Below are 18,205 nucleotides of genomic sequence, written 5' to 3' on the forward strand. Positions count from 1 at the left end.
GCTTGGTGCGTTGTTAATGCATGGTGGTAGGGTGATTGCCTATGCATCTCGCTAGCTAAAGGTTCATCAAAAAAATTACCTCGTACGTGATTTAGATTTGGCAACCATTTTTCACACGCTGAAGATTTTGAGGCACTATTTATACGGCATTCCATGTGAGGTCTATACCGACCATCAAAGTCTCCAGCACTTATTCAAGCAGAAGGACCGGAGATGGTTAGAGTTGCTAAAAGACTAATGATATCACTGTATTATATCATCTGGGAAAAGGCCAATGTAGTTGTCGATACAATTAGTATCAAGGCTGAGAGGATGCACAGTTTGGCATATTTACCATTAATGGAGAAGCCACTAGCCATGGATGGTCAGGATTTGGCCAACCAATTTGTAAGGTTGGATGTTTCGGAGCCAAGATGGATTCTTGCTTATGGCAAGACACATTCATCGTTATTGGAGCATATCAAAGATTGCCAGCTTGATGATACTCACTTGTTGGTTTTGAGAGAAACGGTGCAGCAGGGTGGTGCTAAGGAGATTGTGATTGGAGATGATGGTGTCGTGAGGCTTCAAGGCCGGATTTGGGTTCAAAATGTTCATGGGTTGAGAGATTTGATCCTTGAAAAGGTTCACAGCTCGTGCTATTCCATTTACCCAGGTGTCACAAAGATGTACCGTGACTTGAAACAATACTATTGGTGGTGGAGAATGAAAAAAGATATTGTTGCTTATGTCTCTAGATGTTTGAGATGACAACAAGTGAAGTACGAGCATCAAAAACCGGGTGGGTTGACTCAGAGATTGGATATACCGGAGTGGAAGTGAGAGCACATCACTATGGATTTTGTGTTAGGCTTACCAACAACTTTAAGGAAATATAATATAGGTTGGATTATTGTGGATCGGTTGGCTAAGTCCGCACACTTCATTAATGACTTCATATTCTTCAGTGTGGTTTGCTCAAATTTACATCTGGGAGATTATCTGTCTGCACGATGTACCCATTTCTATTATTTTTGACCAAGGCACGCATATCACATCGCATTTTTGGAGATCCCTGCAGCATGTGTTGGGTATGAGGATCGAGCTGAGTACGGCGTTTCATCCTCAGACGGACGGATAGTCCGAGCGCACTATTCAGATTTTGAAAAGCATATTGCGGGCATGCTCTATAGGTTTTGGGGGTCAGTGGGACCAATTTTTACCTTTAGTGGAGTTTGCATACAACAACAACTATCAGTCGAGCATCTAGATGGCGATGTCTTTCACCGATTGGCTGGGTTGAGTCCGGTGAGGCTAGATTGGTAGGCACTTGTAAAGCCCCTGAAATATTTGCTTAGTAATTTAAGACTTCGTGGTGCCAAGGTAGGCTAAATATTTTATCTTGCGTACAAATGCGGATTAAGGATATTATGGATATCAATTGGATATATTAATAAGTGTATAAGTCATATTAGAAGTGAATTGGGGTCTAAGGAGAGGCCTAAGTCTAAGCCAAGTTATAAAATTTCATAATAGACGAAAGTTGCAAATGAGTGCGCACAAGACCTCACTTTAGACAATTATATCTACAGTTATATAAGGAAATGTGTTATACACAGACTATCAAATAAAATGTCTTTGAGTCTAGTTTCCAACGCTTCAAACCGTTCGTCATTCGAACATTCCTACACAAAGCTATGACCCAATTACCAAAGCAGCGCAGAAATTTGCACTACCGCGGCGCCCCATGCGGCGCCCGGTGCGCCACGCCAGTAGTAATTCCAGTATGGTCCGAAATTTCATTTCCATACACATTTTGCACAGACGCCCCGTGCCCCGCGGCGCCCCACGCGGCGCGGCAGTACAAAAAAATGGGGTTTTAAGACCCGAACCCTATTTCATTTAACTCGATTGCGGTTTATTTTTGGGGAAATTTTTGGTATTCTAGAGAGAAGGGAGAGCGATTCTAGAGAGAGGAAAGGGGAAAACTAAAGATTTATCCTACTCTTCCTTGAATCACACCTTGAGATCGCATAAAAGGGTTGCTAAGGCTTCAAAGAGGTAAGAATTTCTTTTCCCCAATTCTTCAACTTTGAAATCTAACTAGAAATGGGTAATTAGTAAGATAATTCTTGGATGTGAGAGTAATCATTATTCATGCATGTACAAATTAGGTTTGTGGGAATATTTCTGAATATAAACAAGTGAAGATTAGGTTGGGAAATGAAGGGAATCTTGTAAAAGAGATTTGAAATCAAGATGCACAACTAGTAATTGATAAAATTCTCAAATGAGCTAGAATTATGAATATCTTCCTAATTTGTGTTCAAATTTTGTTATGTCTCAAAATAGATTGAAGTTGCTAGAATTTCTGGAATATAGTAGTAATTAAAGGAAAGATCAAGAAAGGTATGTATGGCTAAAACCCCCTTTTATTAGAAATTGAGCTCTGTTGGCATTTACGAAAGTGTGGTAAGAGATGAATTGTTAGTATATTGATTGTTATTACACATTAATTGATTTGCAATTATCTACACATATACGTGAAGGTTGTTCCACAATGTGAGTAATGTACCATTCTTGATAATTAGGGAAGTATGAAGAATACAATTATGCGTTGAAATGCTTAGGCTACAAGCCAAGATTGAAACAAAGAATTATTCATGCTAGCTTACCTGTGATTGCAACTTGAATTTATTTTATTTTTTTCCTTTTGTATATGCCTATGATCACAACTTGTAAGATGAATATTGAAAATGGAAAACGAGGTGATAATGGTGGCCCTGAGTGCCCCGGGATTGATATGATATATGTGAAATAAAGATTCTGACGTGATGACTAATGAGAAAGGGATAATGCCTAGATAAGGCGACCTAGCCGATCGGGTCGAGATCGGACACCATACCGCACACATGGTGGTAATGTGCTGATATTGTATTTCGGATAAGGGAAATGAAATATTGATTGAGATATATGCCTCCAATGAGGTACCTAGCCGATCGGGTCGTGATCGGACTCTGCTTAAGATAGCGGTGGCATTGAGAACATTGATGAACAAATGAAAGAGATGCCCCAAACTGAGTTTTGGAAATTATATGAATGATTGCATGAATTGCATATTTGATTTACTCACGTGACTTACTTGTACTTGCTTGATAGTTCTTTCTAGCAAAATGGTGTTTAGTTATACATACTAGTGCTATTCGATGGCACTAACGTCCCTTTTGCCGGGGGAGCTACATTTTTTTTATGAATGTAGGTGGCTCCATTGCTGATAGTGCTGATCGCGCATAGCGGAGTACCTTCTTCTTAAAGTCTTGGTGACCCCCTTTCTCCTTCAAGGGGTTACATTGTACATCTTCTTATTTTGGACTTTCACTTTTGAGGTATAGCTGGGGCCTTGTTGTCGGCATTGTTATCACGTCTTTTGTATTCTTAGAGGCTCCGTAGACGTTTGTGTAGGTTATGTATGGGTATTGGATAGGTCAATGGACCATGTTGTAACCTTGTACTCTTGCTTTCTTCTACACTATAACTTGTATGGAACCTTGGAAGTTTAATCACGTTTTAAATGTTGTGATATAAAATGAACTAAGATGTTGAATGTACTATCTTTTCAAATTTAAATAAAGGTAAGCATGACTTCCTTATTCCTATCGAGTTGGGTATATAGTGGTTGATAAGGCTTGCGCAGTTGGGTTCACTCGATTGAGCGCCGGTCACGCCTCCCGAAGTTGGGGCGTGACAAACTTGGTATCAGAGCCTAAAGTTTTAAAGTTTCCTACGATGTCTCGAAGCCGTGTCTAGTAGAATCCTTCTTATCGGTGTGTTGTCGACCACATCTATAATTTGGAGGCTACATGGACATTTAGGAATGTTACCCTTCTTCAACACTCCAGATTGTGCGATAAAGCTTTACTATAAGATTGTCTTCTAACTCGTGCGTTGAGATTTGAGATAAGTTTAAACACTCTTTCGTCTATTTCAAGTAATGTTGTCATATGGAATGACCAATGAGAAAGGCCTGAGTATTAATGAGATGGTACGTGTATCATGTTGAACAAATTGTATGGATATATGAGATACGTACATAGTACCAGAAGCATACTTTATATGAGAAAAATGTTTAGATTGATCACCCACCCTTAAAGAGACATTGACTTGATATATGAGACGCGAGCTTATACGGCACCTGTTGATAGTGTGGGAAGCATGTATATGATCCTAAGGTGTAAAAGAAAAATTTGTTATATAAGCATGTGATATATGTAAGGCATGACCAGAAGAGTAATGACAAACATGTAGGTCTCTCACGGGAAACAAGAAATTATGAAACGAGAGTCAATTGAACCCATAATGAGAAGACCCTTATGCTATGAATGTTATAAGAATCCCATAGGTGTATGAAGTTGTGTTACACTCCTAAAGGATATTGACATGAGGAATTGGAATCCCAAGTCCGTGTGGCTGAATAAGAGTAGAAAACTTATGAGGTTAATACAATGCTGACTTCAATCTCCCTAATAGTCGAACATATATGTGAGGGATAGAGATATGAAACATATGTCCATGAGGTTGCTAAATTCAAGACTTGTGTCAAAATCCGGGGCATTCGCCCTAAGTGGGGGAGGAAGGGCCATAGTAAGGCCACTTAAATACAATGAAACAAGAGTAAGACCATGTAGCTATGATGTTTGAATATTTTGTTGAAGACATGCATAGTCTAGAAATGTGATAATGGATAATGTGATTATCTGAAAGGATATGCTAATGATAGACCACTAGTACCCAAAAAAAAAATGGAAGGTTAAGGAAGGTAAATTTTTCATACATGACAATGTGAATAATAGGGTCAACGATCCTAGAAACTAAGAGTATGTTTGTAAAGGGATTTTATACTTGTTATAGGGTTAGGAACAATGGAACCTAAGGAAGTACTATAGGCCAAATATGGAAGGTTGCGAATTTTTAGGATGGGTTAATAATAGATCTGTGATTTAACCAAAGTACCAAGGCATTAAGAAAGGCGAAACGAGTGGGAGATATAAATGTGATGCTATAATAATCCAAGAGGGTATTAGGGCTTGAAGGAGAGCCTCTAAAGATTCTTACAAGCAAAGAAGTGTTAAGTGATATGATGATGAACACAATTTCCCACGAATATCCTAACAAGAGTTAAGAGGTGAGCGGGTTAAAAACAATTAAGGAAAAAGACCATGTAACATGTGGAAGAGTGCGTGGCTATTCACTAGCTAGGAATAATGAGGCGAGAAGAAATAAGAAGAAAATCTAAAAATTGAGATGTGCATGGTTATCGCAAAATAGTTCGTATCAGAATGGTGGACTCGCCTGGAGCACAAGTGTTAATAGAAGGTATAAAGGACTAACCGTAATGTTACCGACTTGGGTAACACTGAATATCAACTAAAATATTTAGAGGGAGTTTATGTCTACATATTACAATGGAAAGTGAGACTAGTGGTGGTGAAATAGTGGCGTAATAAACTCAACAAACAAGACACAATGATACCATGAGTCCATGGGGTGCAGACAAGTGCGTGGCACAATAAGGCTATCTATTATGTATTATAGCAAAATGGAATGGGAATGAATGTCCCAATCACAAAGAAAAGATAGTACTAATGTATTGTCTAGACCAAAAGGGAGAATAAAAAAGGCAAAACAACACAATCTACCCAAAGAACAAAGGAAAATGTTTGAAATGTAGTGAGAGAGGATAAACACTTGTTACGAATCAAACATGTTTAACATGATAGCTCTTAAGCCACAATACCAACAAACACTATTGGTAGCTACAATATTTGGAATAAGGTGAATTACTTATTGAGGATGGAGTAATTCTTACACTTAGAAGGAAAACAAGAAGTTTTTGTTGAAGAATTTAGGAAGATTTCAAGTTATTATTCGGGCCAGTGCTCTTTCTGAGTTGAATGTGTACTAAGGTTGTTGATACATGTTTTGGGAAGTGTTTAACAGTATGGAGGGATCATGAGAATGTTCACAAAGGAAGTGGAGTGGTTTCTTAAATCCTATAAGGCACACAAGGAGGAAAGAGGTTGACTAGGAAAGGTCTGAGCACAATGTTACATTACATTTGATGTAATGTCATGCATGTTGATGATATTAAGGTGTGTGCGCAGGCTAGAAGATGTATTTCTTTGAAATAGAGGGTTCTATAAGAAAACTCATCCAGTAATGTCTTTGTTGAGAATTTGGAAGAGCAAGTTGCAAGTACTCACATAAGATTGTAACCATATCAAGAAAATTATTGGAGAACTCAAATCCTAGGAGGTCATATGTAAGAGAAATGTGACATAGATGGTCTACTATTGATGCAACATGGCTAGGTGATCGCTTATGCTTCAAGGAAACCTAAGAATCATGAAAGGAACCATCCGACACATGACTTAGAACTTGCGGCAGTAGTTTTGTATAAAGATTCGGCGACATTATGTATATGGGGTCCACGTTGATGTATTTATGAACTACAAGAGCCTTCAATATATTTTTTTTAACAAAAGGAGTTGAATCTAAGACAGAAGGAATGGCTTGGGTTACACAAGGACTATGATATTGAGATTCTCTATCACCCGGAAAAGGCTAATGTCGTGGCATATGCACTTAGTCGAAAATCTACGGAGAGTTTGGCTCATTTGGGGGCATATCAGAGGCCGTTAGCCAGGGAGGTTTACCAATTGGCCAGTTTGGGAGTTCGCCTTGCGGACTCTAGTGAAGGAGGGGTAATTATATAGAATAGGGCCAAATCATCGCTTGTAGCGGAGGTGAAGAAAAAACAATTTAACGATCCATTGTTAGCACAATTGAAAGAGGGGATTCACAAATAGAATACCACAACTTTTTCCTTTGGCATGAATGATGGTACTCTATGGTACCAAGACCGCCTATGTGTTCCTAATATCAATGGTCTTCGAGAAAGGATCATGGAAGAATCTCACACATCCAGGTATTCCGTGCACCCCGGTTCTACAAAAATGTATCATGATCTCAAGGAAATTTATTGGTGGAACAACATGAAGAGGGATGTGGCGGATATTGTAGCAAAATGTCCAAATTGTCAACAAGTGAAGGCCGAACATCAAAGGCCCGGTGGATTGACTCAAAGCATAGAAATTCCAATGTGGAAATGGGAGATGATTAATATGGATTTTGTAGTAGGGCTGCTGCGCACTCCGCGCAGGTTCGACTCAATTTGGGTGATCGTTGACCGACTCACAAAATCAGTGCACTTCTTGCCAGTTAAATCTACCGACACAGTGGAACAATATGCCAGTTGTATATCAAAGAAATAGTCAGGTTGCATGGCACTCTAGTCTCAATCATTTCAGATCGAGGGGTTCAGTTCACGGCCAACTTTTGGAAGAAGTTTCAGCAAGGTTTGGGTACGCAGGTAAACCTTAGCACAACTTTTCATCCATAAACCGATGGGCAAGTAGAGCGGACTATTCATACGCTTGAAGACATGTTGCGTGCTTGTACTATTGATTTAAAGGGTAGTTGGGATGACCATTTTCCACTCATAGAGTTTGCTTACAACAACAGCTTCCATGCTAGTATCCCGATGGCACCATTCGAGGCACTGTATGGTAGGAGATGCAGGTCTCCTATTGGGTGGTTCAAGGTTGGAGAAGCAGAATTGATAGGGCCGGACCTCTTGTCATAGGCCATGGAGAAAGTCAAGATTATTAAGGAGAGGTTGAAAACTGCTCAGAGTCGCCAAAAGTCTTATTCGGACATTCGTCGCAGAGATTTGGAGTTCAAAGAAGATGATTGGGTATTTTTGAAGGTTTCCCCCCATTAAGGGCATCATGCGATTCGAGAAGAAAGGGAAATTAAGTCCGAGGTATGTCGGACCGTACAGAATCATTCAGAGGATTGGTCAGGTGGCATACAAACTCGAGCTGCCACCTGAGATGTCATTGGTACACCCGACCTTTCATGTGTCTATGTTAAGGAAGGTAGTAGGGGATCCATCCACCGTCGTGCCAGTCGAGACTATTGAGGTGAATGAAGAGCTATCATATGAATAAGTCCCAATTACCATTCTTGATAGGCAAGTTCAAAAACTGAGAAATAAGGAAATTACATCCGTGAAAGTATTATGGCGGAACCAGCAAGTTGAGGAATCCACTTGGGAAGCCGAGGAAGAAATGAGAAAGAAGTACCCACATTTGTTTGAATAGTTATATAATAGCTTTCATGCATTTGGTTCCTATAAACTCTTATCTTTTGATTTGATCTATGTTAAACTATTCCATTTTGATTATGTATGTTGCCTATGCGGCCATGGTTGGTGTTGAACAAGTTATGTTATGTCTAGGGAACATGTATATGCTGTTAGGATATGTATCTGGGGACCTCTGACAGGTGGATAGTCCTAGTTACAAAGGAAACTCTAGCGAAATTTTCGGAAATTTAAGGAGTTAGCCAAATTCGGGGCTGATGATATATTTCATAATGTGAAAAGCAGAAGTTACATAAGGATGACTATTGAATGAAACTTGATCCTCATTCGAGGATGAATGATCTTAAGCGGGTGAGACTGTAAAGCCCCAGAAAATTTTGCTTAGTAATTTAAGACTTCGTGGTGCCAAGGTAAGCTAAATATTTTATCTTGCATACAAATGAGGATTAAGGATATTATGGATATCAATTGGATATATTAATAAGTGTATAAGTCATATTAGAAGTGAATTGGGGTCTAAGGAGAGGCCTAAGTCTAAGCCAGGTTATAAAATTTCATAATAGACGAAAGTTGCAAATGAGTGATCACAAGACCTCTCTTTGGACAATTATATCTCCAGTTATATAAGGATTTGTGTGATTCACAGTCTATCAAATAAAAGGTCTTTGAGTTTAGTTTCCAACGCTTCAAACCGTTCGTCATTCAGACATTCCTACACAAAGTTATGACCCAATTACCAAAGTAGCACGCCGCGCCAGTAGTAATTCCAGTATGGTCCGAAATTTCATTTCCAAACACATTTTGCACAGACGCCCCGTGCCCCGCGGTGCCCCACGCGGCGCGGCAGTACAAAAAAATGGTGTTTTAAGACCCAAACCCCATTTCATTTAACTAGATTGAGATTTATTTTTGGGAAAATTTCTGGTATTCTAGAGAGAAGGGAGAGCGATTCTAGAGAGAGGAAAGGGGAAAACCAAAGATTTCACTACTCTTTCTTGAATCACACCTTGAAATCGCATCAAAGGGTTGCTAAGGCTTCAAAGAGGTAAGAATTTCTTTTCCCCAATTCTTCAACTTTGAAATCTAACTAGAAACGGGTAATTAGTAAGATGATTCTTGGATGTGAGAGTATTCATTATTCATGCATGTACAAATTAGGTTTTTGGGAAGATTGTTGAATATAAACAAGTGAAGATTGGGTTGGGAATGAAGGGAATCTTGTAAAAGAGGTTTGAAATCAAGATGCACAACTAGTAATTGATAAAATTCTCAAATGAGCTAGAATTATGAATATCTTCCTAATTTGTGTTCAAATTTTGTTCTGTCTCAAAATATATTGAAGTTGCTAGAATTTTCGGAATATCGTAGTAATTAAAGGAAAGATCAAGAAAGGTATGTATGGCTAAAACCCCCTTTTATTAGAAATTGAGCTCTGTTGGCATTTACGAAAGTGTGGTAAGAGCTGAATTGGTTAGTATATTGATTGTTATTACACATTAATTGATTTGCATTTATCTACACATATACGTGAAGGTTGTGCCTCAATGTGAGTAATGTACCATTCTTGATAATTAGGGAAGTATGAAGAATACAATTATGCGTTGAAATGCTTAGGCTGCAAGCCAAGATTGAAACAGAGTATTATTCATGCTAGCTATGTGCTCACTTACCTGTGATTGCAACTTGAATTTATTTTATCTTTTTCCTTTTGTATATATCTATGATCACAACTTGTAAGATGAATATTGAAAATGGAAAACGAGGTGATAATGGTGGCCCTGAGTGCCCCGGGATTGATATGATATATGTGAAATAAAGATTCTGACGTGATGACTAATGAGAAAAGGATAATGCCTAGATAAGGCGACCTAGCCGATCGGGTCGAGATCGGACACCATGCCACACACATGGTGGTAATGTGCTGATATTGAATTTCGGATAAGGGAAATGAAATATTGATTGAGATATATGCCTCCAATGAGGTCACCTAGCCGGTCGGGTCGTGATCGGACTCCGCTTAAGATAGCGGTGGCATTGAGAATATTGATGAACATATGAAAGATATGCCCCAAACTGAGTTTTGGAAATTATATGACGGATTGTATGAAGTGCATATTTGATTTACTCACGTGACTTACTTGTACTTGCTTGATAGTTCTTTCTAGTAAAATGGTGTTTAGTTATACATACTAGTGCTATTCGATGGCACTAACGTCCCTTTTGCCGGGGGCGCTACATTTCTTTTATGAATGTAGGTGGCTCCATTGCTGATAGTGCCGATCGCGCATAGCGGAGTGCCTTCTTCTCAAAGTCTTGGTGAGCCCCTTTCTCCTTCAAGGGGTTATATTGTACATCTTCTTATTTTGGACTTTCACTTTTGAGGTATAGCCGGGGCCTTGTTGCCGGCATTGTTATCATGTCTTTTGTATTCTTAGAAGCTTCATAGACGTTTGTGTAGGTCATGTATGGGTATTGGATAGGTCAATGGACCATGTTGTAACCGTGTACTCTTGCTTTCTTCTACACTATAACTTGTATGGAACCTTGGAAGTTTAACCACGTTTTAAATGTTGTGATATAAAATGAACTAAGATGTTGAATGTACTATCTTTTCTAGTTTAAATAAAGGTAAGCATGGCTTCCTTATTCCTATCGAGTTGGGTAGATAGTGGTTGATAAGGCTTGCTCAGTTGGGTTCACTTGATTGAGCGCCGATCACGCCTCCCAAAGTTGGGGCGTGACAGCACTGATCTAGTCTGTGATGCTTTGGGAAAGGTTAAGGTGATTCAGAAGCAACTTCGTACAGCTCAATCCGGGCAAAAGAGTTATGTGGACCAGAAAGATTGACATGTGGCTTACATAGCGGGTGAGAAGGTTCTTCTCCGAGTGTCACATATGAAGGGCGTGGTGTAGTTTTGGAAGAAGGGTAAGTTAAGCGCGAGGTTTATTGGCCCGTTCTAGATTTTGAAGAAAGTTGGGGAGGTTCCTTATAGGCTTGCATTGCCTGCCAACCTAGTAGGGGTACATCCAATATTTCACATTTGCATGCTTCGAAAGTACCGTAAGGATAGGTCGCATGTTTTGGACTTTAGCGCGGTGCAACTTGATGAGAATTTGACATATTAGGAAGATCCGGTAGCTATTCTAGATCGAGAGTTTCGTAAGTTGAAATCTAAGAGTTTTCCTTCTGTGAAAGTGCAATAGAGATATTAGCCACCTTTTTACTAGTCTTATATGCATAGTGAATACCCTACCTTTTTACTAGTTTAGGTATTTCTATGTCCGTTCGAGGATCAACATTTGTTTTTTAGTAAAAGCCTTAATTTTTGTGTTTTGAGACCTCTGATAGCTTCATTTGATGTATTGCGTGTGTGGTCCGTATTGTTTTTTGGAAAGCTTTTACGTAAAATTTTGAAAAAAAATGATTTTGAACTTTAAATGAGGTTAGAATTTTAGCAATTCAGGTAGGTTCGTATAATATTTTTGGACTTGTATGCACATTTGGTTGGGGTTCCGAGTGACCCGAGTGCATTTTGGCGCATTATGTGAAATATTAGTTTTTAAGTTGAAATCTTGAGTTTTAAGGATTGATTACTATTATTTGATGTTATTTTGATGATTTGAGTTTGTGAGCGAGTTTGTATAATATAATTACATTTGTGTGCATGTTCATATTGGAGCCCGAGGGGATCAAATTAGTTTTAGATGTGTTAGGAGTATTATTGAACTTTTGTTGGAAAGGAATCTGGTGCATCAGGTCTGCATGTCTCGCAATTGAGATGACCTGTTGGCGATTGCGAGCCCCGCTTTTGCGAAGTTGGACTCGCAAATGAGATATCTGGTAGGGGCTGTGATCTTCGCTAATGCGAAGTGGCTATCGCAAATGCGAAGTGGCTATTGCAAATGCTAGTTTAGTAATTAACTTTTACGATGGTGTGGTCGCAAATGCGATTGGGAGCTAGGTTGGGTAGTCTTCGCAATTGCGATGACTGTCTCGTTTTTGAGAGTAAGGGGCAATCGCAAATGCAATCATTTTGTCGCAGATGCGATATCAGAGGGGCTGGGAATCTATTCGCTTTCGCGAATAGTGGTTTGCTATTGCAAACAAAAGTTCGCAATTGCAACATATGCAGCTCGGTAAATGATGGGAAAGTTGAGAATCATCTCATTTTACACCATTTTTCAACCCTAAACACTCTAGGGGCAATTTTTGGAGAGGCTTTTCTTCCCAAATTCATTGGTAAGCAACTTAAGCTAGTTTTCAATCAATTTAAATTACTTTTCATGAACTTTTAACATCAAATATATGAATTTCAAGGGTTTTGGGTAGAATTTAGGGATTTTATAAAATTGAAATTTAAACCTCAAATTAAGGTCGGATTTTGAAATAAATCACATAACTGGGCTCGGGGATGAATGGACAATTGGGAGTTTATCTGAATCTCAGGTTTCGACCAAGGGCGCTCCATGTTGACTTTTTTAAAAATGATTAAAAATTGGATCTTTTTCATTAGTGGGTAGTTTCTAAAGCTTATTTTGGATTGTTTGATTGATATTGGCTTGATTCGGTCAGGAGGCTTGTTCCAAAGGAAAGGCATGATTAATTGTAGATTTGGTTACAGAAAGAGGTAAGTGTCGTGGTTAATCTTACTTGTAGAAAATAGGACTTGATTGATCTATTTGCCACTTGATTTCATGTGTAGGGATGACCTATGTTCATGGTGCTGAGTGTATATACATTTTCATAAGTTAAGTATACGGGGTCGACTTTTAGCTGTGTATTTTAACTACATCATGCCTTCATTTACTTCGTGCTACTATTCATATCATGCTTTTATTATTAGTTTCCTTTATTTGTTAAATATTTGTCATTTTTGTTACATGCACTCTTTTGCTACATCTTCCGTGTACCCATGTATTTACTTGTCCATTTATACTAGTTCTATGACTTTCTTCTATTTCACTCTGGTTTCTTATATTGGTTTGCCTTAGATTATTTACTTGTGTTTATTCCTTTCTCTTAAATTGAGAGTTATGCCATAATTGTTTGTAGTATTGATATTGTTATTTGGGATCGAGTTGTATGTTGCAATGCATAGTGATGTTGTTATTTGAATCGGGTTGTACGACACAACGAATATTGGTATTATTATTTGGGATCGAGTTGCATGCCGCAACGTGTTACATCTCGCGTTTTCATACGTTAAAAGTTTCTTCTTCGGTTAATTGACGTAGACTCGGGGATGAGATCATCTTGACGTTAACGTATTTACGCTATTTATAACAATCGATAAATAAGTGTTATGAAGGATAAAAGGGTACACAGATTAAAGAAAATGAGTTTCGTTGAAAATGGCCAATTTGGGATAAAATACGAGTCGAGAGATAATACCCGACAAGTAGAAACTAGTACCATGCAAGGTACCACATGACCACAGTAGTATAATATATAAAGTATATATGAAGTATTTTAAAAATAAATAAAATTTTAAGTAATTTGTGGTAATTTTAAAATTATGCGGGTAATTGATTAATTACCGGGTAACAGGACATTACCCAGTTAACTAATAAGTGGATAAAAAAATTTAATATCCCACCCCCACCCACGTGTCAAGAAGCCACAAAGTTAGAAGTGACTAAGTAGTCACTTTGCCAAATGGCTAATATGTGATAACCAACTTAAGTCTTGATAAGATTTTAAAATCTTATCTTTAACATTTAGTATGAATGCCTTGTAAAGGCTTCAAAAGACCACAATCTGCCTTTAGCCAAGGACATTCCATTGAAGCAGAAACATTCCAATTCGAAAACAAAGGCTTCAATTGAAGCAAATTCGCCCAACTTCAACAAATCCAAGCAAGTTTCATTCCAATTTCAGAAGCAGAAGCTTTATTTTCTTGTTCCGACATATTTCACGGAAGCTTCACTTCGCTTCGATCATATAATTCAAGGAACTGGTATGTTAAGGCCCTCCCTTCTTTCTTTTAGCATGGTCCAAATTATACTGAAGAAACGAGCAAACACACAGTTTTCATAAATTACTCTACTCATAGAATTATTAGGGTGTCTATATTCTTGATTCCCCATGAAAATTATTATTATTTTTTGTTCATGGGTCTCAGAATAATACGCAGTTCAAAAAAATTTATCCGGAAGGAATATTTAGATTCTTACGTATTTTTCATGCATTTCATACATGTGCATTGACCCATGATCAGATGGCGTTATATACACGTATATATGTAAATATATGTATATGGGTTATGGGAAAAGGTTAAGGCGTTATATACGCACCGCCACCTGATCAGGTGGTATATGTTGATGATGTTGCCCACAGTGGCTGAGACGATATGATGGGATGCCCGCAGTGGCTTCATGATATTATGTACACCCATACCTATGCATGGCACAACATTTATATGCATGTTCATGACATTATAAATGTTTCAAAATTTATAAAGTTATTCAGATTTAAAGATGTGTTTCTATATTACATGTTTCATCTACGTCTTTTAAGTACTAATTATCATGCCTTACATACTCAGTGCATTTTTCGTACTGACACCCTATTTCACGGGGCCTACGTTTCATGCCCGCAGGTGCAGGTAGGCAAGTTGGTGGTCCCCCTTCTTAGGATCCCTGATCAGCGAGAGTTAGCATGCTCCACTTGATCCGGAGCTGATTTTTATTTTGGTACAATACGTTTATATATATATATACATATATATATATATATATATATATATATATATATACATATACATATATATTTATATATATATGTATATGGGTATAATGTGGCTCAGTCCCTTCTTTGTTCAGTTATGTTTTTATTAGAGGTCTGTAGATAATATGTCTAGTTGGGTTGTATGTGTCCTTGTCGGCTTTCAGGTTCGGATATATAGTTGTCTATAGTAGCTTTGCCGGCTCGCCCACTCTATTCTGCATGTATACGTACATATGCCTTGATGATAATTTTCCTTCATGTATGTTATTTTCATAATGCAGCAAATGTTATTCAGGTTCATATCTTAGACGCATGCTTAGGGGTGTTTGACAGGTAGGACTCAGGCACCCACTGCGGCCCAACGGTTTGGGTCGTGATAAAAGTTGTATCAGGGCAGTTATGTCCTAGGGTTGTCTACAGACCGTATCTAGTAGAGTCTTGTTTATAGGTGTGTTGTGCACCATACTTATAAACAGGAGGCTACAGGACATATAGGATGTTATCCTCTCTTTTTATCTCAGATCGTGCGATGCAGAAATTCATGTTCCTAACGATACATTATATCTTTAGCGATGCCTCCAAAGAGTACGGCCACCCAAAAGGGAAAGTTCGTGGTTGTTGAGACTACTAGTCGAGTGCCACGAGTTACCAGGGCTCGGGGGAGTCTCATGGTGAGGTTCCATCTCAGACTTCATATACTCCACCTTTTCTAAAAGAGCTCCAAGGGGCACCAGCTCCAGCGCCCGCCCCTGTACATTCAGAACCTCAACTGGATGCGTCGGGTCAGGAGATGAGAGATGTTATTCAGTTATTGACCCGATTAGTAGCCACACAGGCTCGGCATCAGGAAGTAGGTATTGGTCACACAAACATGTCTGTGAGTGCAAGGATTCGTGACTTTATTAATTTAGAGCCTCCGGTATTCACTGGAGCAGATCCGAATAAGGACCCTCAGGTATTTATTGATAGAGTGCAGAGGACGTTACGGGTAATGAAGGCCACTAGGACCGAGTCAGTTGAGCTAGCTTCTTATAGACTTCGAGATGTTACAGTTAATTGGTACGAGTCTTGGGAATTGTCCAGAGGAGAGGATGCCTGTCTAACAGTATGGCAGGAGTTTACAGAAGCTTTTCTTCATCATTATCTGCCACCAGAGCTTAGTCAAACCAGAGTTGATAGGTTCTTGACCCTTCGACAAGGTAACATGAGTGTTCGAGAGTACAACCTTCAGTTTGATATATTGGCTAGGTATGCTTCCACTATTGTATATAAGATGGAGAATCGGGTTCACTGGTTTGTGATGGGATTAGAGCCTCACTAGCTTAATGATTGTATGTCAGTCTTGTTTCAGCCAGACATGGATATTTCTCATATTCAGGCATACGCTGAGGGTGTAGAGGAGCGTAAATAGAAACAGAGGGTAGATTGTGAGCATGATAGGTCCCAGAATAAGAGAGCAAGGTTTTTGGGTCCTTCTAGTGAGTTTCAAGGTGGTCAAAGGCAGCAGTACTCGAGGAATCCATCCTAGCCCTCGGCTAGCGCATCCTCTCAGTTTGGCAGTAAGAGATTTGATTGTTTTACATATTCAGGGTCTGGCCAGAATTTCAGGGCCTCATGTTTTCAGTATAGGGGTGAGTCAAATCAGATGAGGCTACCCTTGCCTCGATGTACTCAATGTGGTAAGAAGCATAACAGACAGTTTCGTATGGGATTAAGTGTTTGTTATACTTGTGGTTATCCAGGCCACGTTATGAGGGATTGTCCGATGAGAGGTAATGCAACCATATCTCAGCCAACAGGATCCGTAGTTGGTTTGTCATCATCAGTACGCCCCCCTGGGAAAGGTCCCCAAACACAAATGAGTCATGGTAGAGGCAGAGGTGGAGCATCTAGCTCAAGCAACCCTCAGAACTGCATTTATGCATTGGTAGGACAACATGACCAGGAGTCATCGCCTGATGTCGTTACAGGTATATTATCAGTCTCCTCATATGATGTATATGCACTGATTGACCCAAGTTCCACCTTATCATACGTTACTCCGCTATTTGCTGGTAAGTTTGGAATAAAACCTGAATTGGTTAAACTTTTTGAGGTATCTACACCTGTTGGGGACTCGGTGATAGCTAAGCAAGTATATAGGGGTTGTATAATAGTAGTTCATGGTCGACCTACTGTAGCAGACTTAATTGAGTTGGATATGGTAGAATTTGATGTTATAATGGGTATGGATTGCTTGGCTTCTTTTCATGCCAACGTTGATTGTAGATCAAAGATAGTCCGATTTTAATTTCCAGGGGAGCCTATTTTGGAGTAGAAAGGTAATACGGCATCGCCTATCTCAAGGAAAGGAAGATGATCAATAAGGGTTGTATTTATCACTTAGTTCGGGTTCAGGATATGGAAGTAGAGTCACCAACAATTCAGTCCATCCCTGTGGTGAATGAGTTTCCTGATGTTTTCCCCGATGAGCTTCTAGGTCTCCCGCCAGAGCGAGAAATTGAGTTTTCTATTGACCTACTACCAGATACTCACCCAATATCTATTCTCCCCTATAGGATGGCCCCCGCAGAGCTGAAAGAGTTGAAAGAAAAATTAAAGGACTTACTTGAAAAAGGCTTTATCAGACCTAGTACGTCACCGTGGGGAGCACCTGTTTTGTTTGTGAGAAAGAAAGATGGTTCCTTATGAATGTGTATTGATTATAGTCAACTGAATAAGGTGACAATCAAGAATAAGTACCCGCTCCCAAGGATTAATGATTTATTCGATCAGTTGCAAGGTGCTAAGTGTTTTTCTAAGATAGACTTGAGGTCCCGGTATCATTTAGTAAGGGTTAGGGATGAAGACATCCCGAAGACAGCATTCAGGACTAGATATGGGCACTTTGAGTTTCGGGTTATGTCGTCTGGTCTGACCAATGCCCCATCAGTATTTATGGATTTGATAAATCGTGTGTTCAAGCCTTTTTATATCTGTTCGTAATTTTATTTATTGAAAATATATTGGTGTATTCTCATTCAGAAGACGAGCATGCTGGTCATCTGCGTATTGTTCTCAGAGTTCTACAAGAAGGGAAGTTGTATGCAAAATTTTCTAAATGTGAATTCTGGTTGAACTCTGTAACTTTCCTTGGGCATATCATTTTGGGTGAAGGCATCTGGGTGGATACACAAAAGATTGAGGCAGTAAAGATTTGGCCTAGGCCCACAACACCAACGGAGGTTCATAGCTTTCTTGGTTTGGCAGGTTATTACAGGAGATTTGTATAGGGA

At 39.1% G+C, this 18,205-nt stretch overlaps 1 protein-coding gene across 1 annotated transcript; it reads left to right on the plus strand.

Annotated features, from left to right (window-relative positions):
- The first annotated feature begins 213 nt into the window (after positions 1-213).
- On the plus strand, positions 214-750 carry LOC138885961 (uncharacterized). Its single transcript, XM_070166977.1, has one exon. It carries the CDS (start codon positions 214-216, stop codon positions 748-750), a length of 537 nt encoding a protein of 178 aa, XP_070023078.1.
- Positions 751-18,205: the final 17,455 nt, after the last annotated feature.

Source organism: Nicotiana sylvestris, chromosome 2 (assembly GCF_000393655.2).
Source record: "Nicotiana sylvestris chromosome 2, ASM39365v2, whole genome shotgun sequence".
Lineage (NCBI taxonomy): Eukaryota > Viridiplantae > Streptophyta > Magnoliopsida > Solanales > Solanaceae > Nicotiana > Nicotiana sylvestris.

Excerpts from the sequence above, each read along its gene's own strand:
- LOC138885961 (XM_070166977.1), top strand. The coding sequence starts at position 214 with ATGGTTAGAGTTGCTAAAAGACTAATGATATCACTGTATTATATCATC.